This window comes from Mycteria americana, chromosome 4 (assembly GCF_035582795.1).
Source record: "Mycteria americana isolate JAX WOST 10 ecotype Jacksonville Zoo and Gardens chromosome 4, USCA_MyAme_1.0, whole genome shotgun sequence".
Taxonomy (NCBI): domain Eukaryota; kingdom Metazoa; phylum Chordata; class Aves; order Ciconiiformes; family Ciconiidae; genus Mycteria; species Mycteria americana.
The window spans coordinates 57,343,903-57,366,626 of record NC_134368.1 but is presented as its reverse complement, the minus strand read 5'-3'; the positions used below and the strand labels follow the sequence as shown (position 1 = coordinate 57,366,626).

Sequence of the window (22,724 nt, the reverse complement as noted above, 5' to 3'; positions counted from 1 at the left end):
CTGCTGAGTTTTGCAGTGTTGGAGTAATCAGAAATGGAATTACTCTTCCAGTTCAAAGTAAAATTGTTAAAAGCACTTTACATGCCGCATCTTCCTGAAATTATTTTAGTTGGCAGCAAGTATTCAGTGTGGGTGAGGTCAATGAAAAAAAAATCCTGTTTCTGGAATGCCTGGAAAGATGTATGCACACACCACTGTACGACTGCCACAGGTTTAGGGAAGATTCCAGCAATTTACTCGTTCACTCCCACATTCTAATTACTTACGAACTGCTCTAATACAGTAGTGGAATGAAAGAAACAGGTAATCTTGCACAGGGATCTATTCCATTATTTCTCATGGAAGATAAAGTGAATATTCCTTCAGTAAAGCAATATTAATATAGCAATTTTTTAAAGTGTCAGAATGCCACAGTCTTTCAACTGAGGAAGGATATATATTTTTATATTTTCAGAGCCTCTCTGCCATAGATAATCTGATTAGAAGTTGCAGTACTTCTATTATGCTTTTTTACTTAATGTGCACCCTTCAATAATATCTGTATGATCAGAAAGATAGTACTTTTGAATTTTTAGTCACATTGTGACTGGCTAAAGTACCCATAGATACTTGTAGGTCAAAATCTACAAAATTAAATGTCCCAACCCAATATATGCTATATAATTTTTGTCTACGACTTATCTCCTCTTCTCTCTCAGTTTCTCAGAATTAAAGGAGGCTGAGAGAACTAATAAGTAATTCCACTTTATTCCCTCTCCTCTCTTCAGTTGCTACAGGACACAGATGAAGTTCTTTGCATGCCCTAAATACATTTTTATGTCTTAGGTAGTAAGATCGCTTTTTAGGAATGTAATGTAACCTCAATATTTCTCCAGGAAAGCAAACTCAGAGAGTAAGAAACTACTGTAATATTTTCTAGTAGGACACGAAACCAGAAAACAACCTTTAAAAAGTGTGACAAAACACAAATTTTGCAGCAAATATGCAGAACTCTGGGAAAATCCCGAACAGAAGGCTTGGAAAGTGAGTGGGATCCAAGGAACTCGGAATTGCCTTTTTTCTCTCAATCAGACTAGCTACAGATGTTGTTTCAGGCTGTCTGCACATGCAGGTAAATAATGTTATGAGGCTTGAAATGTGGTTAATATTTTCATGGTTATCACCAGAAATAGAAGGGCTAGGAACATGTGAAGTCTAAGTCTCTTGTGTATAATTCTGTACCAAGAAGAGCATTTTATAGTCACACACTGTGCAAGAAACTGTGATGAGTATAAAGGGTCTAGAAAGAAAGAGTGACGTTCTTTACAATAGCTGCAGATTGACAGAAAGAACAGGAATTTGATTTTCAGAATTAATTGAGGTTCTAACACAAAGCCGTAATGGAAAGGAATCATAGATGCACTATGACATTTCAAAAATTGCTTAGTGATAGGCCAGTAAGAAGTGAAATAATTAGAAACACAGGCAATCAAAATGTGGAAAGAGTTACATTATGAGAAAGGGCAACTCTCATCAGTTAAGAGGGAATGATCAACCAAGATATGGTTTCTAATTTACATTTTACTCTACCCATCTAAACTATGAGGGATGTTGCCTTATTTGTTGTATTAGCAACATTACCTCTAAAAATCAAACAACAGTTTGCCACTATACGCTAGAGATTCAAATAAAGGTAGACCGATAAACCTACCCTCTGGAAGAATATGTGAGCTAATCATACCTAATTCTTACCTACTTACTCAACGCTTTCAGCAGAACAAACACAAAGGAGAAAAGACACAGGAAAAAAAAATCAATAAATATCACTAATTTGAATTCACTTTGCTTAGGGAAAAATCAAGATGCATTTATTCATCAGCTTCACTGAGCTGATGTTCCAAACAAAATTATCTATCGCCATGACTGTTTTATTTAGGAAACATTCAAAATTAAAATCCCGGGGAACAAAATCTTTATAGAAACACAAGGCTAAGTGATAATGCAAATTAATTAATACACTAGGGTTGCACTTATTAACACATCTCAACTCAGTTGCAAATTACAGCGAGTTTGTAAGCTTCCTCCTTGTTCTTAGTAGGTTTTTGCTTCATTCATTTTAGAATTGTCACGCAATTAACTCATGATTAACGGAAGAATGGAGAAGGAGGGGTGAATTGCTAGTTGGGATGTGTTGCAGGGACAGACTCCTATCTTTGCCCACTCCATTTTTTTTTTCCATTATTTAAACATTTTAACATTTAAACTGTGTGTGCACAGTACCTAGGCAAACAAAACTTGCAAGTTCTTTTTCTGGTAGGGATTAGATTGTAAATTAGATGTAGCACAGCAAGGGATGACAAATACACAGAGAATACTAAGGAAGGAATATAGTAGAATGATGCTTATTATTCAGGAGATGAGAACTCTGCAGATGTTTGTTCACATCTTTTTAGATCTCATTTTCCTTTTGTCTGTTTTGTTTACTAACACACTGAGCATCACTCAGCATGAGGACTAGACAGAGGTCATCAATAAGTTCTGTGAGAGATGATTACGGACCACTCCTAAAATTTATACAAAATATTTCATGGATTTAAGATTAAAACAAAAAAAAAAAATCTAGTGATTCATAACATGAAATCAACTAAGGAAATGGGACACTGTAAACAGTATGATCTTTTTTATTTTTCTGAGGCAACACAGCTGAGCACAGAACAAAAGCATCATGCCTCGTGACTCTGGTCTAGTTAGGTCCAAGCATGGTGGAGAAGGGATGGCTGTGCTGTGCTGTGCAAGGTAACGAAGGCTCAAGTCCCAGAAGCTGTCCTGTCATGGTATCATAGGTGTCTGAATGCACTTACACTGTCAGAAGGCAAGGGGAAAAAGACTGGCCAGTTTTAACTGCACTGGTGTGAGAAAACCAGTGACCACATCTAAACTGGTCCAGAAGTTCTGATCTGTTCTAAATGTGCTGCCTGACACTCAAGACATTTATGAGAATACACAACTCTCATTTCATCAGAATATGATGTCAAATGCACTTGTGGAAATATCAAACTGCCATGCTGCTCCATTATTTGCAGTGGCCCAACGCATGCTGCCCGAGTTTTTCAGCTACAGCATCACACACACTCATCACAAGTTACACAGGCTGTTGTCAGCCTCTACCTTCCACAGCCACATAATTAGTCAGTTGAGACCGAAAAAACCCAGTTTTTTCAGATCAAAAGTAAAATGACTTTAAAAAGAATCACAGTGTAATGACAACGTGAAAACATTAATCCAAAAATAAATATACGCTCACCAGCAATTCTCTTCCCAATTTGCAGTGAGATCCCGAGTCTGTCAAGTATGAGCTCAAATCTGTTAGAATACCAACAGCCTTGGTCAGGGAGGGACCTCAGGAGACTACACAGAGACGACTCCCCTACACTGAGGCAAGATAATAAAAGTAATACCAGAACCCCTTCCTACAGAAGGAGTAAAGAGTGAGTGAGAATAGGTCCTGGTGGTTAGTTTAAGATGCCGTTCAGAAGGCGGCGTCAATGTACTTGCTGTACCGTACACAATGAAGAGAACTCTCCCACTGTTGCTCTTGTCAGAAATTTAACTTAGTGGATTATGGAAGTTGGAAGGACTCTAGCAATATACTCAAGAATATTTGCTCCAGCATGTAAAACCTGAATATACCTCTGCAGTCCTATTTTTCTTCAGTAGAGAAAAGCAAAAAGGGGAAGACTCTATATCCGGTTTTACCAGAAATATGCTATTTAGAACAGTTTGCTTTTCAACCAGGCAGCATCCTATAAATATTTTCTCTCTGTGCACCTCGTTCAGTACATGTTTCAATCTACTGAAGTTAAGATAGCAAAAAAAATCTGACTGAATGAACACAGTGGATGAAGCCAGTATACCACTTCCCAACCTGGTCTGTAAAACAGTCTCAGTGCTCTAAGACAGCTGAACAGCGGTTCCTAGTATTTTATTCATGGAAAAACACCCTTAAGTTGGGGATACATAATGAAATTCATCTGCAGTGCAGTACTTTATACTCACTGTAGGAAAGTACTAAAAAATCCCTCTGTGGGACATAAATGTTTTGCAGCTTGCATGGGCTCCGAGGCTTCACTTTGGAAGCCCCTGCGTTAGAGCATTTAAACAATCTGCATAAGAAGAATTACTAACGCAGGATGCGATCACTATAGTTCCCAGTAATCAGCCTGATAACTTTCCAAGACATTAACAGTTCTGTTCTGGATTTTGTTTTTTCATTTCATTTGGGTTTATGTTGTCTATTCTGTACATGAGATATTCTGCCTCCCTAAAAATATCCACTGGCTGCTACTTTGTCTGCATACCCTGTGATTTTCATGAGCAATGAGAATGCTATTCTCTTCTGGGATAGTAACTGGGAAAGATATTTTTCCACTGCTAACTTCTAACCCTAATGTGAAGTCCCACAGACAGCCAGCTTTAAATAGTAAAATGTTTGCAGTGCACAGAGGGGAAATACATTCCTTCAGGGATTTGTGAAAGGTTTGCAAAGGAACAAAGGCTATAGCATATGAAGTTTTATTTATGCTGTTGTAGGACAGGTGTCCTTGCTGCAGAGAAGCCCTCTCATACTGGTGGTCTCTGATAAGAGGTAAATGATCAAACCAGGACAGTAATGTAATCCTTAAGCCCTGAGGCAGTCCTGGTAGGTCAGACTTCAGAAATGGTAGGGAGGCATTATAGAAACTCATGCACCTGTCCTAAGAATACACCAGGGATTTCGGTTTCCAGCTCAATCAAATCTGGTATCAATAGGGAACATTAAAACTGCACTGTAAACTGGAAACACAACACCTTCATACATTTATTTAACAGTTGTTTTGGCAGCACACAATTGAAAAAACATCGAAATAACCTACAAAGGAATACTAAGCACTTGAGGAATGGAAAGGGAGCACACTAAGAGTGCACACCATCTGGACAACAAGCTATTTGGCACCAGTTTGCAGCTCCATTGGTTGATGAGCCTTTCACACAGAAGGCAGAATTCTTGCAGTGGTCTAAATTAAAGAACAAATGTACTCTCTGTTTGTTAAAGATGCAGTATGTTTAGCAGTGTTCAATACAGTAGTTTGCACGTTCATTAAAATTTGAAAATAGAATAAATGAAACTTTGTAAAAGCGATGAGAACACTTATGTTTTAGATCTTTCAACTCACTCATGTTTCCCAGAATTTATTTGTCAGCAAATTCAGGTCAGATGCTGAAACTATAAATTGCAGTAGTTCAGTTACGACAATTAGCATCACTGAGTGTCTGCTTGCCTAGGTTTCGAAGTGTAGATCATGCTCTGAAAGAGACTCTAAACGGGCTTGTGACGTTCTGTGGTTGTTTTCTATAGATCAACAGTTCCACTATCCTATTCTGCAGAGCACCAGTGGTAATCTACACAAGCAGGCTTTCTGCCTAGCGTAAACTTAAGCTTCCATGTGTTTGAAAGCTACTTATTACAAAGAGGGCTATTTGCTCGCTTGCTTTGTTGCTATTCTCATGGAAACACCACCACTTTTGCTTAAAGGAGGAGATACTCTTTTATAACTTCATGAACTTCAGTGTGTGGTGAAAGCCCTCATGGGAATTCAGCCACTTGATTTGTTCTGATAGATACAAAAAAATAAATTAAAAAGGAGGCACCAGCATGCAATCCAAGAGGCAAAAGGCATTTCTGCTATGCAATGCTTACACTTTTTTTGCCAATAAATAAGACCATAATTTTCCACCACCTCTGTGGGTACACAAAAAGCAAAAAGAAATCCTCCTCTTGCATCTCTGCATGGCACTATCACAACAGCCCCTGCAATCCTTGGAGCATGGAGCTTGTTCTTTCCATGAACTCCAAAGTAGATGAGGACCCAGTTGTGGGTGACTGTGTAGCCTTAACAGAGCCCTCCTCTGTGCATCATGCTCCGTTCTCTAATCCCATTTTCCCCATAGGACCTGTGTCTTACCGAACACCAGAAGGGAACGGTTCTGAAGATCAACCAGAACTGTGCAGTGAAGACAACCTGTTTCTTACAGGAACATTATTTAATTTGTTTTAGAAGTTAAAAGGTATTCAGTTAATGGAGAGAAAATACAGAGGAGGGGAGGATGCCTCAGTTAAATAACTAAAGGTTGCTCTGCGGAACAGGACTTCTCTCTCCAACAAAGCCCCAGCGGAACCCCAGACAAGTCACTTAAGCCAGCAATCACGCTCATGAATCCCTGACATCAGGGTGCTGACTAGACACGCTAATGATTTAGTTTGAAGTTCTGAGTGCTCGTAGTGGCCACTGAAATCAATGGGATCTCTGCTTTGAATGAGTGAAGTATTACATAATGCTGTTAATCTCAAGAATGGCATCTTGGTTACTTCATATTGGGCATCCAAAGACTCACTGGATACAGAACAAATCAAAGGGTTTATCACAGGAGGGTCTGAAACAACACATTGGACCTAGGGCAGGCACGAATTGTATTCTAAACAAAAATAGGAATAAAAAACACTGAAGAGTTTTGCATCTTATGCTCACCTGCTCTAAACACTACACGAAATAAAATATGTGTGATAAATAGCAGCACATGGCTATATACTTAAGGACGATATTGTAATGTTTGTGGCAGGGAGAAAGAAGTAAAACAGCAAAACTACCTCAATTCTAACTTTTTGATTATTTGGCTCTGCAACTTCTGCAATGCTCTTTTTAACATAATATATGAAAACAAAACCTGAAACTACCATCAATTTATTTGAGGGATGAAAAATGTGTATATGCACTAGCCAGAGTAATTTTATTTTACACCGATTAGACAAAATTATAAAGCAATGACTGCAAACACATGTGGATTTTAATGATGGACTGGAATTAAATTTTCTGGTTCTTACAGCCGAAAAAATCTTGTTTTCCAATTATAAGCAGTTTTAATATGATAAACTGGAAACTGGGATATTGCTGGACTGGATGAAGAATTTTTTAACCACTGTGGAGGAGGACAAAAATTGCCAATCCAAGTAGCAAGAAAAATCTTTCAGCTGAAGATACATAATTTCTGTCTAAAATGTCACTATCTATCTCGGGAATCCCTGCACAAAACCAGAGAGTGAGAAACTCCAGATCTGGAACTAGCAGGATGGCCGGGCAAGACAGAGGCCTTAGTGGTCAACTGAAGCTTTCTTGAAGCACTTCCACTTTTCTCATTTACTGTATAAGTAAATGAACTTGAGTCAGAGGCTGATTTCACAGAACAACAGGAAACTAATTTGACTACCACTACCTGCTTATAGAAGCAAAGCTAAAAACCTTGTGTGTGTGTGTGTATAAATCTCTCTATATATGTAGTGTAGAAGAACCACAGTCCCATCAAAACAGTTCCTCTGATAGTCTCTTCCTTTGTGAACAGTTAGGGTAGACAAAGCAGAAACACTCTAGTGCAATAAAAGACAGTAAAAGCAGTCTCCCAAATAATGCATCTTCACAGCAAGGGTTTTCAAGTCACTGGCCTGTCTATGATGATGGAGGACCAAGATTTGAGACACTGCTCTAGCAATTTCAGTAAAAGCAGCCATTTCAGGACTTTTGTAGTCGTAACAGGCCCCCTATACACATCCGTTCTTGGATTACACTTTAACTACTGTAATGATTCATCCTTATACCTCCTGAACATGCAGAAGAAAGAGCAACTAAATGATGAACGCATTAGCCGCCGCATTCTGGCCCTCACCTGGAGTTATGCAGCCTGGAGGAAGAGAGCTAGCTAGGAAGAATAAAATAAATCACTGACTGAAATAAGCATGAAAAAGGAGGTGCTCCTCTGTATTTGGTAGAATGATTTGGGTAGTATTAATCCTGTTTTAGTGCAAAACATGCACTGGATGGAGTAAGCAATCTACTGGTGTCCTTTCTCGGCCCGGTTTTCTACCATTTATTCTCATGCGTATTCTTGTACATTGGTAGGTTTTTGTAGAGGAGGCTGGAAATGCAGGCAGTATAGGGATTTGGGGGCTTACAGAGAGATCTCTGCAGTAGGTTCACAGAAATCCCTTTTGTTATTTTGAAATTTGGCTTCAGTCTGAATTGGACTACAAGAGACCTGAAATCTCTTCCAGCCTTACATTTCCATGAATAAGCTCAAAAAGGTCCCCCAGTTTTCACAGAAACGGTGAAAGGACATAATCCTTCCTCAGGTGGCCATTTCTAGCATCTTGCATTGGAGAAAGGATATTTGAAAGAGGAGTTCTCACACAGGCATTTCTCCCTACTGTTCTAATCAGAAAAAATAAAATATGGCTAAAATCTCTCTCTTAGAATTAAGTAAAAACATTTTGATAAAGAAACTGAAAGGAAAGGCGATTCATATAGCACATTCTGTATTGCACCGTTAAAACTGACACACTCACAGCTAGCCCAGAGACTCTTAATTTTCCATCATATTGTCATAATTTTTTGTAAAATGAAACCAAAAAAGTGATGCTATATCTGAGATGCAAACTGAAAATTAACATTAGTCAGAGACGTTCTCAGCTCATTTGAAAGGTGAGAATAGGTTGACTGAATCAACCAATTCGTTGGTTTGAAAGTAACTGAACAAGGATCCTAGTCTTTTAAAAAATACTATTCATCAAATAGAAGGGACATGGTTATATTCTACAGCAAATATTTACAAAGCAGCTGCACTAACCTTGTACTATATAGGGAGTGTTCTCCTCTCTGACGGGTGAACACATGGGACGAGGGGCAGGGGCTGGCGGCCTGTTAATGATAAAAGACCTGCGTTCATTCCTTTTCTTCTCCTCCTCAGCCAGTACGAAATCGTACAGAGATTCATCTGTTTTCACAGAAGTGTATGGGTGTTCCTCCTCACTGTCTCCCTCGCATGTATCTTGGTCTTCTCTGTAGCGTGCTGTTATGAGTCCATCACCACGTTCTCTTTCACTTCTGTCCTCCAGAAAATTCCTCTCTGAAAAAGTGAAGAATTGTGTTCCATATATACGGTAAAGAAAGGAGATTAGGACTTAAAGCTTTAGAACCTCCTAAAGTAACTCAGAGACCTAATTTCACTTCTAAACTAAAGCACTCTGATTTTTAGAGGCTTCTGATCATCTAAGTCAGTAGAGAGGATGCCCCAAAGGAATAATTCTAACTTCAGGGCCTCCTCACGATTTCACATCAGATTATCAAAAATAGATGCTTAGCTATTAGCCCCAAAATAAATGGGCTTATTTAAAAGAAATACTGAGTGCCCCAGTTGCTCCCACAAGTGTCTCACAAACATGTTCTTCAATGGTGAAGCCAAGTAAGCGGTACCTGTGGCCCTTGCCATTTTGGAAAGTCAGGCTATTTGTTAGCTGTAGCAACAATGACTTAAGAATTGAAACTTATTTTAGAAAATGTTGGGTTTTATCTTTCCTTCAATGTCCCACCTGGTTTTGAGGGCTTTACTAAGATGTACTGTAGGACAGTTGAAAAAAATTTAAAAAGCCCCTTATAGCATAGATGAAATTTATGACCTCTTATAATCTATGCTAAGACTATCCAAATATCCCACCCCAATAACTGCCCTGACTCTCTGTACTCCATATATTTCATATACTTCATAGTACAACTACTCACAACTTGCTTTCCTTTAGCTTCTACATTTTCCAGCATTAAAAGGAATCGATGAGTTTCCCGATACCTGAGTTTGTTTTGATTTGTCTTTAAAACCTCCACAAACTGCTTAAGAGTTAGAAGCTGTTACTGAAGCTGGTGTTCCCATAAATGTTTTTAACTTCCTTGTGCTGATTACCCATCCTTCCTGCAAAAACAGTAGACCTGCCTAGAATTCTTGTACTGCGTCACATTTTCCTCGTGTTGTAATCTACTGCCTGTACATGTGTATCTGCTAAACTAGGCTGTAGTCGCTACCGGTGTTTTCAATCCTTTGGCTGCTATTTAAAGAATTGTTTTATCTGTTTATGGGTTTAGAGGAGCTAAACAATCTTTGTAAGTGGGATACATTTATGAATGGGATGTGTCATTTATAAATGGGATGTATTATTAATACATACTATCGACGTGCATTCTGGCTAAGGTATAAAAATGTTTTAAAACAACAAGTGGGATTAATACACCTGCCATATTTAATATGAAAACTATTTTGTTTCCATGTCACTATGAAAGTTCTGTCCCTTTCTCTGGAGGATATTCTTTCTTGTCACTCCCACAGGGGGCACTCTCATGCCACTGCCAAAACCAAGACTTCAAGAAGAGGGGACTTGCCTTTTAGGTATTCCACAGCAATACCTAAAGCCAGTGGCTGACTAAAAATACGTAGCAATGACTCGTTAGAGCTCCTCTTTGAAAGCAAGCATCATCCTCATTTAGAGGAATTCTGATACCCCCCGCCCCATTCCCCAGTGATGAAACCAAGGGTAACACTTCAGGAAAATTCACGGCGTGTTTTAAATGAACTATTCACACAGGAGCATTTTTAGACAAACTCTACCTCACCATCGCAGGATTCAGCACAGGACACTACGTAGCTGAGAAACTTTCTCTGCTGGTACCCACGTACAGACGACTGGCATTTGGCAGAGAGGGTCGCATTAGTACTTGATGGTATAGCCACATGAGAGCTATTCCAAGACAGGCATTTATATCAAACCTACACTAACAAATCCTGTATGCCAAACCTGGCCCCTCATTTATGCACACTTATAGCTGCAGTTCAGTATTTTGTGCGAAGAAAAATGCATCTTTAACGTTAATTTTATTCTGCCCCTCTTTCGCTTAGAATCCACCTATGACTTCCTGCATATAGCCAGCTTGTTCTTTCACAGCAGAAAACAGGACAAAAACCTACCTATAGCAGGCTATAAGGCTAGAAAGCTATTTCTGTCTACTTATGTGAACTTCAAAGTGCTTGGTGATGGTAATTTAAGACTCTAATAAGTTATGCCGCATTTAAAACCAGAGTTAACAGTAATAAGCAGTGGAGAAACTGAGAACCAATTTGTGTGCATGCTGATCAGTAGTGTCCATACAAATAAGAATTTTTTTTTTCCCCCTATGTGGCTATTTAAGACTGGTATTTAAGCTTGAATTCTTTTGCATACTTATTTTTCCCAATGAGAAACAATTATAATCATCCCTTCTGAAATAGATGCAAATAGTATTTTGGACTTCTCATCACTTGAATCAAACTACAACACTAAATTTTAGATTTTTACTCTGGGGCAGGAGTATTAAAAAAAAGGGCAAAAAAAAAAAGGCAAAGCATTACGTTAAAGGTCAGAATTTCTCCCCCTCTTTTCAATCTGCAACACAATATAGCTTTTTATTTCTAACCACAATATTGGCTAAAATGTAATAAAATACTATGTTACTTCTCTCTGCACAGTCACTTTCTATTAATTCTACCTGTGAAATTCCAAGCTGTATTAAATCAAGATAGTATTTAATATTTTAAAATGGTAAATACTTAAGTCAACTTGACAAAAATACAAGCTCAATCTTTTCTTTCAAGCCTCTCTTGTAAATCCAATGCATCACGTATTATTTGGCAGCTCTCCGAGATGGGCAGAGTGAGGCAAATCTGAAACCTGAGCGCAGCAGCCCAGACCACAGTATTAGCTGACATACCTGGTCATGAATATCTTGATGCTGCAAAGTTCATACGCACATGCTTGCTTTGCAGAATTAGGGCCATACTGCCTAGCCACTGCTGTTAGAAGAAGTGATCATACATAATCTCTACAGCAGCACCTAGTCTGCACTTGCAGATGTTTGGATCTGGGGTTATTTTCCTCCCAAGATCATACCTTGTGATAAATTGTCCTGTCTTAGGATGCCAGGCAGATTTCGAGGGGGAGGAGGAGGTGGCCTCTTACAGAAAAAGCAGTCTCTTCTGTTCTCTTGGAGATTATCAGGTATGCTGGCATACAAATTGTCAGCATAGTTATGAAAGCTGTACAAATCTTCCTCTTCTTGACCTTCATGTTCTGTCTCCTCTCTGCTGTCTTCTACATCATCTTTCTTTTCCTCATCCACCTCAGCTTCTCGTTGGCATCTTGATCCAACTCCATACTGATCTCCTGGGTTCTGCTTGGCTTTTAATGCTGAAAAATGAATTATTTCATTTAAAATTTGCCATCTGGAAACATTTCCTGTTTCAAGGATTCCCACAGAAGCAACACAATGGCTAATAAAACTTTTACGAACTGATACAGTAGGAAAGCTGTCAAATACACACTGTCAGTGAACAGCTTTTTAAATATTTACCAAATCAACAGTGGAAGTTTTTATTGTACCTTGCTACTCTGATACCTACCATCTTCGTGCACGCAATGTTAAACTTTTCTAGAGTTGCTGTCAGAATGAAATCACACACACTTACCATGCCTCCGTAATTTGTATTACTTGACTTTCAGTGCAGCACAGTGCAACACTTAGTAAAATAAAGCCGTAGCTCACACAGCTGTGTAACTTGTTTTTGTACAATGGGGTTTGGGTGCTTATGTAAATCTCTCTAAAAAAAAAATAAACATTGCCCCTGGGAGACATGGCTGTACTCCTGTGGAAATGGAGCTCTTCTGTCTTTAGCAGCCCATGGACCACAGAACAAGAATGTAGTGGAGGGTTGTGAAAGCGTACGTTTTAATCACTATGTACCGCTTCAAGATTTGGGTAGTCAACCTCAGCAACATAACAGAGTAAACTATACAAGTCTGTCAGCAGACTTACAGTCAATGCATAGCAGGTAATACTGAGCCCTTGAGGTGGGTTTCCATTCTGAGTTATCCTTTGGTGACGCCTTTCTTTCACCACTGATTCAAATGGGAGGTTAGGGCATTTAGGTGGCTAACATGGCCAGCTGTTACAATCCATGTTCTTTCATGTGTCCACCCTGAGGTGTTCCCATATACAGCATGACAGGGACACTGAAAATGTATATCAGGGCTAACCGTGTTTCTAGCTCACATTTTCACAGTGTCTATCATCTACCTAGATGTGCTAAAGCAACCGGTTTGAACTTAGCAAATAAGAAACATCCTTTTCATAAAGAATATGAGACAGTTGAAAAGATAAAACTGTCAACAAACAGATAAGATAGAAACAGGATAAAGTTTAGCTTTATAGATCCATGATACTGTAAAACATATGCAAAATATATGGCATCAGTAAATGCAAACGAGCAACTTCGTTTGCAGTTTTCAAGGGGAATGCATATGACCACACAGATTGTCAACAAGCTTGTCATCAACCTATGCTTAGATGTACGAACATCAAGCTGCAAAATGTCTACTATCTGTGCCTCCACACAGGAGTTGGCTGCAACTGTAGGCAGTGCATCCCCTTATATGAAGGCTGTTCTCTGAGAACTTGGAGAATTCAGCTGTTTTCTAGATTCAGAGCAGAGATCACAAATCTCCAGAATTTATCAGGAGGGTGGTTGCACTGAGGTCTGCCTTACTGAGCGATGACTTTGTTATCGTGACTGAATCTCTCACCTGGCTTCCCCCTTCTCCTAGGACACGTGCCCTCCCTGGAATTTGCAGTAACATGTGGAAATTGAAAGTATTAAAATAATTTCCCCCTCTGATTGGCCATAATCCCACTCGCTTAATACAGCACATGCTTTGTTACTGATAAAGCTGTCTAACAACATGACTTACTCATGGCTGGTTGAGTTTCTGAGCCTAACATAAGCACGTAAGTGTCATCGTCTTCTGCTTCCTCTTCGCAATTGGTGAAATCATCTGCTGTATTAATCTAGAAAGAAAAATAAAGAACATTTGTTTTGGTGTCATCATCTCCTACCTTCACACTTTGCTATCAATATAATATTCAACATTCTACTAAGGGGAAAGCGGAGACAGAAGCATCATGCATTTGCAACTTTGTAGTGGTATACGTACTATAGGCAAAAGGAATGCCTATATCTGGCTACGTATAAAGGACACAAGGTTCTGCCATGAAGCGATATCCAAGTTAGCACAGCAAGGATTGAAGCTAATTGATCTTTTCCTAGCACTGTGCTGGGCTGTCCAGACAGTTCCCAACTCTGCTCCCAGCTGTGAAGCACTCATAGGTAATGAGAAAGATCAGTAACAGAAAAACAGAAACCCTATAGGACGTTAGTGAATAGCTCAAGGGTGCACTGAGTGCAAGAAGCCTCTGGAGAGCTCATTACAGTTTCCGTATCCTAGTGGTTGGTACCAAAAGCCGCGTGTGCACTGAAAAACCAGAAACGGGACTGCAAAGCATGTTAGCAGTTCTACCTCAGTGCCCAAATGTGGCAAAGCATTGTTTCTTGTTCCTCTAGAAAGCTGTTACGTTCACACAGTGCTATTCAAAATTAGGAGGATCAGAGCAAGCGGTTCTCGAAAAGTTATCAATGTATTTCTTCAAGGAGAAGAGGTAGAAACTTCTGCTCACCCATAGCTGTTAAGAGCAAACTTAGCAGCTACACAAGTAGTTACAGCTACACAAGCTGAGTAACACAACTACAGACAGTTCTGTTGTCTTAAAATGTACAACACACACTTGTTAATTGCTGATTTTCAGAAACAACTGGAATTTCAAAAGGTGACAGTTTTTTTAAGGAACCCAGCAGGACCTTGATTCCCAGGTAAGTGTAATATGAGACTATCCTGCACAGGCACAATGGAGCCCTCAATAATTATTCAGGAATTTTCAATCACAAAATGTTAACTCTGGGGCTTTGAATACACCGGCTCCAAAGTAGGTAGGGAAAGAGCATGGTCTATATATCACCCAGTCTGCAAGATTAATTACAAGCAGATTAGTGGACAGTGAAGTCACGAGGAAGAACTGATGAGTGGTTATACCCTTCTGCATGGCGCAGAAACTGATTCCTATGAGCTCGTGCCAGACTCTCAAGAAGTTTGTTCCTAGTATCCTGCTGCCTCCTGGCATTCACAGCCACTGTCTCGGGGACAGAGTTCTCACTGTGTGAAAGGGGAAAAAATTTGGAGAACTAGGGGGTTTTTCTGGGGAACTGAGAATGCCTTCTTCCCTGCCGCTCTTGTACACAGGCATCGCATGAATACCAGTCTTAAGACAGTGCAGCCATCAGATCGTGCATCAGGTGCCTCCCTGGCCCGCTTTGCTTTGCTGCTTTAAGAATACGCCTGGATTTCCACAAAGCTATACCTGCCTCCAGCAATAAAGTATTAATCTGTGTCTTCTATCCCCATATAATGTGCATATCAGTGAGTGAGTCCTCTGTTTTGCTTGAACTTCCCCATCATTTATCTGGTTCCTCTATACTTCACAGAAACAGGATACCTTTTAAAAGCCCTGAAGTTAGAGCTTTTCAGAATATTTATTTTCAAAAGATTTGGGCCTGCATGTGCTAAATGTAACCGTACAGTTGGGGAAAAAAGGTCTTCTGATAAGTTCTGTATTTCTCCTGTGAACAGAGGACGTGTGCAGAAGAAATCAAGCAAGCAGAGCTCTAGATGTATTAAGCTCTCCCGCTATTACAGTGGAGTACCACACCAGAGAAATTCTTTCAAGGTGTTCACACTTTTATCTTTGCAAACATGAAGTACGCATGGATATATAGTTGGTAGAATGAGGTCAAAAGGGTAAGTGGAGGAAACAAATGGCACTTTCTGATTTTCTTCTTCGGCATAGATATTTCTCAGCTGAAGGAAACCTGGTGACTCACAGGAAAACAATAGAATAGATATGATTAATATGCATCTTTGAAACCTCAATGTTTCAGAAGATTGAAGGTCAGCCCGCCCTGCTAGCTTATAGTGGCTCCACGGGCAATGCTGAATCTTAGGGAATTCAGGATGGAGTTCAGAAGTTTAGCCCCTGACTACACTTCCCAAAAGTATCCTGGACCTGGGAGACAGAAAAGCTGAATAGATGGAAACAGTCTTTAACTAAATAAGTTTACACTAGGAAAAGATTCTGTATAATGCAAACATTATTGATAAAAGCCTCCTGTGACACTGGGCATGATGACACCACGCAGCTGAAAATGGTGCAGCATCTCCAAAGGCAGTGGAGAGTGTCCTTATTTAAGAATGCAAAGCAACGTAGCTAAATCAGAATAATGCCATGGCTCAGCTTGCAAACCTTGCCATGATGCCAGGAATGAATGCCCATTACTTTTAGGTTTGGAGTGTCTTTTATATGGGCTGGGTCACATAATTTGAATGTAATAGCATAGCCAGCATGATGTTTCTACAGTAGAATTTAGGGTGTGGTGTACAATAGGCACACAGACCTGAACTCTGAAGTCTTTTGAGTCTGCCTGGCTGAAAATGGCTCTTTGATTTACGCTGATATTTCTTATAGATGTCAAGCCACCTTCCAAAGGAAGAACTAGCTTAATTGGAAACCAGTATTACAAAAAAAGGTATAAAAAAGTTGTTGTAAGCACAGAACTGCTCACAACAGACTACTGAAAAGGGCTCTGAAGGTTTGAAATTCTAGTTTGCGAGTTAGCAATAAAATTTCCTTACTTCAAGATGCAACAGGAATGTTGGAATGAATTGAAAGCCCTCTGAGAGACTGATGATGTTTCAAGTCCTAAGATTAAATGCCACCTCTCAACATCAAAAGGTAGATACTTAATTTTCTTTCAGTTATGTATTTTAACTGTCTTGATTAAGCCTCATGTCAAACTAAAGACTTTCAAAAAGGCCAAGTTTTTGAATAGCTTCAAAGCCGTCCCTCTTATACAAAGCCTGAATTGATTTACACCTCAGTTATTTACTCAGGAATGCCATTAGTAGAATTATTATAACCATCTTGCCAGCATTTTTTGCAATGCTCTTCTGAAAAGCCATCCTTTTCAAGGCATGTTTTCTAAAGATCTCCTCCTTCTTATACAAAGGATTTTCTTACCCCTTAAAAATATTTCTCTCCAGTGAGTATGTACTGAGAGGGAATCCTCCCCCCAGCAAGGGCCCACACCATTGAAGTTAGGTACATTGTACCTTCTTGTACAGTGAGGAGTGAAACATTAAAGAATTCAGAGGAATCTAACCCAACAGTGATATTGTATCAAGTTATGGCAAGAGTGAGAAGCACCTGGACATCAGCACTTCATTTATAAACAGTAACTCACAGGTAAATATATCAATCACAGGTTGCATTAGCCTTTATGATAAGATCTAAATGGATATATAAAAAAAATATATCCATACCTTATATTCCTAGAAACAAAGTAACACAGAACTCCTTATGGTACATTGCTCAACAGCTTTCAAAATCAGATTTTCGTGCTTAAATTGGGCCTGGGACAATGCTTAGGGTAGTAATACATTAATTCATGTGATTATTATGTGCTTGATTCCATTGTTTTCCAATTGTCTCCCTATTAGTTGTCCTTTTCTTCCAGAAAATTGGCCCTTAATAAGTTGAAATTCAACTTTGTGTGTACATATATATATATCTATCTCTCTTTTTTTACACTGAATAATTACATCCCTTGTGAGTCTAAATTCAGACTCACATCTCTATTTCATCTTATTGTACAGGTATTTCTTAAAAAAAAAAAAAAATTAAATGTATGTAACAGAGGCTTCCATGTCTGTGCTGTAATTTGGGAATTCGTGCTTTCTCCTACGTCCTCAGTTTTTCTGGATTGCAGCAATTAGGAAAACTGCTGGAGAAAATCCTTACAATTGCTTGTAAAGTTCTCATTGATCCTTTTGACAAGACATTCTCTTTAGTTAGGGCTGAATTAAAAAAGAACTATTATTCCATGGAAGTTAGCTCCCTGATGTGATATAGGGTAGCTCGTAGAAGTGCAGTGGAAGATTTAAATTGTTGTATGGACTAACAGAGAGTTGCTTGTTTAGACTTAAATATCAAGTACAGCATTAAAATGCTGAGATGGACTCAACAGTTTTGTGCCTCTGTCTCGACAGATCTGTCATCCCTTCTGTTGATTACCCTCCAGTTTCGTGCAGACTTTGTCTTCTCAAGTCGCAGCTCTGTGCTGTCCAGTGTTCAGTGTCCTTGTACCCACTAGCTCACATGCCGCCTTGGCAAACTCCTTAAATCTGAAAGAGGCACATTACTGCAGAACCACTTACAACGCTGAATGAAATGTGTATTCTGTGGGGCTCTGCAGTGAATCTTTCCATTAAACACTGGAACTTAGACTATTTTCTTCCCTACATGTAAGTCAGACTCTACCAGGCCTACCAGGATATACTTCACAGCATTCTGCTCAGATATCCTCTGCTTCGGGATAAAATTATGCTTTTGCATCCTGTGTAAAAGATGCCTGAAGAATATCAAGTGTTCCTTCCTTGAGACAGGATTTTATTTCATGAAAGTCAGTGCATTACTGGCTGAGCTAGGTGATCCCCTTCTCCTTTTCAGTATAAATTATCTTTCCTGTAGCCAGTATATCGAGTAGGAGAGCACAAAAAAGGCAGCTCCCTGCAGGCAGTCTCGCAAAGCCCATAATTTATAGGATTACCGCAGGCCACATATAAATTTTAATTCTAATCTTAATTCTAATTCAATTTTCACACCTCAGTCAGTCCATCTGCCAACCAGTTTTCTTCATTAAGCCTTTTTCTGGGAGAAGCAAGACTTCAAACACTAGATTAAACTGAAGGTGCTGCCTTTAATTTAGTTTAGGACAAAGACCATCTGATCTTCTTCTGGACCCTAGGGCATTTCCAGCTGCCTTTTGGATAGCATTCAGACTTGCTATCAGACATCTTAAAAATATTATCCAGTCACACTGTTGTGGTTTAACCTGGCAGGCAGCTAAACACCACACAGCCGTTCACCCGCTCGCCCCGCCCCGCAGTGGGATGGGGGAGAGAATCAGGGAAAAAAAAAAGTAAAATTTGTGGGTTGAGATAAAGACAGTTTAATAGGACAGAAAAGGAAGGGATAATAATAATAATAATAATAATAATAATAATAATAATATACAAAACAAGTGATGCACAATGCAATTGCTCACCACCCACCGACCGATGCCCAGCCAGTCCCTGAGCAGCGGTTGCCACCCCCCAGCCAACTCCCCCCAGTTTATATACTGGGCATGACGCCATATGGTATGGAATAGCCCTTTGGCCAGTTGGGGTCAGCTGTCCTGGCTGTGCCCCCTTCCCAGCTTCTTGCTGGCAGGGCATGGGAAGCTGAAAAGTCCTTGATTTAGTGTAAGCACTACTTAGCTACAACTAAAACACCGGTGTGTTATCAACATTATTCTCATCCTAAATCCCAAACACAGCACTATACCAGCTACTAGGAAGAAAACTAACTCCATCCCAGCCGAAACCAGGACGCACACTAAGGCCCGTTCTTTCAGAGCTGAGACAGATCTGGTTGCTTGATTTGTTTATAACACTTCACCACAACATTCCTTCTTATCCCACTCCCAACATTCAAAGCCTGCAGCTCTGCCAAGAGGAGCCTTGCTCATTCATCTGTCTCCCACTATCCTGTAGCTCAGCATTTCAGATCAGAGGACAACCTTGGTACGGCTGTCCTACAGGCACAGCTTTAGGCATCTTCTTCTGACTATTAAGCAACAAGGTAACATTGCCGATCACCTGGAGTTGAACCTGTGTAGAGCACCAGAAGAGAAACAGTTTCTACCGTGTGGCTTCCTTGAGATGCACCAGTCTGAAGGACTCCACAGCTGCCCTCTCCCTCTGCCGATTTGGAGCCCTGATTCTCCTGGGACTCTGAGAAACAAGTTGCCAAATGCTGCTTGAAGCTATCACAGTCTATATGGGCTTGCCAGACAGGCTGCGAGGGCACGTAGAGCCCAGATGCAAGTACAGCGGCGCTTTTAAAATGATCTGATACCAACTATGCAGGTACATGGATGCCTGTGTCTTTGGGGTCAGTGCATCCTAAAGAAACAACCACTATTTTCTCTAAATATCATTATAAAAGAAAACCAGGTGGACACGGACTTATTTGCACTTATACTTTCAGTGTCTTTTCTTTCTTTTTTCTCTTCAGTGCAGACCGCAATACGGCATACAGTCCTTTCTTAAAAGTAAAATCAGCAGCTTTGAAAACCTGGAAGTAGATGTGAAGTGGGAACATTTCAAACGTCATGTAACTGGATAAGAGTATGCCCACCCATAAATCACTACACTGGATTGTGGAGTTGGAAGGAATTTGAAAAATCTTTCTATTATCCAAATTGCTAATAGGTTACTGAATAGTACAGGAACCAGGACAACACTAATCAATAAGCCTTTCCTTTTTGGCAATGAATCGCTGAAAACTAGCCTTATAAAAACATTTCTTATTACTTCTGATTTCTCTTGTTAGCTGTATTTCATTTGGTGTCTTCGTCTTTCTTATAATGTCCTTAAGTGCCTGTGCTACACTTCTGTCTTTGACCTTAGTAACCTGATATAGTTTCTACTTCCTATGGACTTCATTCTCCTATTTGGGGTTGTTCTCTTACTACACTTTCAATCTTTCCTCCACAGTGAGCTAAGTTTGCACTTAGAAATGCTTTTTTTGAAATCTACTGCTATTATGTTGTTATTTCTCATGCCCATCATAGGAACTGTATATAATAACATATCTTAGATCGCTGTCACCAACGTTACCCCGTCTGGACATCCTCAATGACTTTCTCTTTGTTTACAACGAAAAGAGTCCTCTAGCTATTTCCTTCACCTTAAACGTCAAAACCTTATCAATGCATTTAAAAACTTGCTGGATAATGTCTGCTGCTGTATTCCTTTCCAGGCAGATGCTGGTGATCTGGACCTCGGAGCAAGCCTACGCATCGCTGGTACACAAACACAGCTTTTTTTCCCGTTTCCCTTGACTGTGTTTCCTGAACAAGCTATACTCTTTCATACAGATTACGTAAATTATTCCATCAGCTATCTGTTACACAAATTAATTGCAAGTTTGGTAGCATAAGAGAACTGTATCCTTATCTTAAGTTCTATATTTTTCGGATTTTTATACAAGTACCTAAGTTTTTTGAGCGCTGGCCTACTTTTCTCTTCCTTATTATTTCTTTAGGCTAAAAATCCCCTCCAAATGAAATTGTAAAGAAACTTCTGCCTTCCCAGTTTGCAGACAACAATACAAATCACTACTGATCAGCATTTAAGATTCTAGAAAAGGGAGATAGCATAAGCAACCTAAGCCTCAATGTATTTTTGAGAACAACAGGCCCTAATATGATCATGAGAAGTTCTCTACTCCAATAGAGGGGGAATTTTTTCATCTATTCAATTCAAAGCAATGGCATCAACACCAAAAGAAGATATGCTGGCTTCCTTCTAAAAAAGTATGCTGGATTCTTCTAAAAAAGGTCAACATAAAAAAACCCAACAATCCCAACCCCCCCAAACAAACAAACAAACAAACAACCCCGGTTTCTACACCCTCCCTAATGCAAAGTGGAAAGTCTCTTCCAGATAATTTAAAAATATAACTACGAACCTGTTTTTCCTAAGTGACATAACTTTTCAGTAATTTCATGCCCTTTTCCATGTGACTTCTTGACCTAACGGAAACCTTATTGATCTCTTCATAAACTGCATAACTGAAACCCAGGCTTGCCTCTGATAAAAAAAAAAAAAAAACACACTAATAGAAAAAACTGAGCTGGTCTTCCCACAAAATCTACTTTTATGTATGCTGTAAAGATATAGAAACAGATTAAATACCATTCAAAATACTGCCACACTTCACATTCTATGCCCTATTTCTGATCTCAGGAGCAGAAACATATTTTTTCAAATGATTCCATCAGTTCATGTTTCATTACTGAATCATTTGTCAGTTTTGACCCTAACATGCTCATTTGGAAACTCAGCTCTCTTCCTTACCTAGCATTAAAGCATCAACATAATATATTTCTTACCCCTACACGGCTTCCAAGTACCTTCTACACAGCCAACTTTGTCTGCATTTTAATGTTAGCTGTTTTTGGATGGGTGACACATCCACATTTCATTTAGAAAGGACTTAAATTCTGCAAAAGTAGGACTAGATTCCAACTGTTTAAGTCCTACCAGAATAATGATTTTAAGGCTAACTTTATGCAGTACTTCAGGGTAGTTTCTCATGGACAGGCCTCCCCACTTTGGTGACAATGAAGACAAGGCTGTCTTCCTGTAAGAAGTGATGTTGGGATGAGTATGGGGAGCCCTCCCCAAAAGAAAGGGCTGTCCTTCTGGCCTACCTGTAAGAGCTGGCCTACTCTATGCCATCTGCTCCCACAAGGCAGCAGCAACAATAAAACACTGCTTTCCTCTGTTACTAGATCTCAAGCAGCATACTTGGCAGGTTATTTATTTCCATGGGAGGCGAGCTGTGCTGGCAAAACCAAAAGCTCCGTCCTCTAGCCCAAGCAGGGTGCTGGGTGCCTCCCAGGGGAAGGAGCCCTCTCCTGTGCTCTGAAGGCTTTATTAACCAGAGGGCATGGATGCAGACCTCACCAGGCAGGGATTACCGAGGTGGGAAACTTACATGGCTTAACAGACCACAACCGTAGCTATAGCGTCCTCTCACTGGGAGTGAACTTAAGCACAGAGGAAAACAGGATGGAAATCGGGTAAGTCATCTCAGACAGAAGAAATTGTTTTCCCTAGCTGGATGTTTCCTCCATTTCCCTGTCATAGGCATACCAGACTTGCTTTCTAAAGTGTTTGTTCTTGCTTTCAGAGAAACTGGACTGAAACACAGTAATTGGACTTTTTTTTCCGGCCCAGGTGACTTGCTTGC

General features: G+C 39.7%; 1 protein-coding gene across 2 annotated transcripts in view; it reads right to left on the bottom strand.

Moving 5' to 3' along the window:
• BANK1 (B cell scaffold protein with ankyrin repeats 1) overlaps window positions 1–22,724 on the bottom strand; it is a 161,979-nt gene that overhangs the window by 14,131 nt on the left and 125,124 nt on the right. For both annotated transcript variants that reach the window (XM_075500634.1, XM_075500635.1), the window contains exons 9-11: window positions 13,667–13,763; window positions 11,813–12,109; window positions 8,692–8,970 (exon numbers count right to left, since the gene is read on the bottom strand). In XM_075500634.1, coding sequence (XP_075356749.1) covers window positions 8,692–8,970; window positions 11,813–12,109; window positions 13,667–13,763 — 673 coding nt within the window. The remainder of the gene's footprint in view (window positions 1–8,691; window positions 8,971–11,812; window positions 12,110–13,666; window positions 13,764–22,724) is intronic.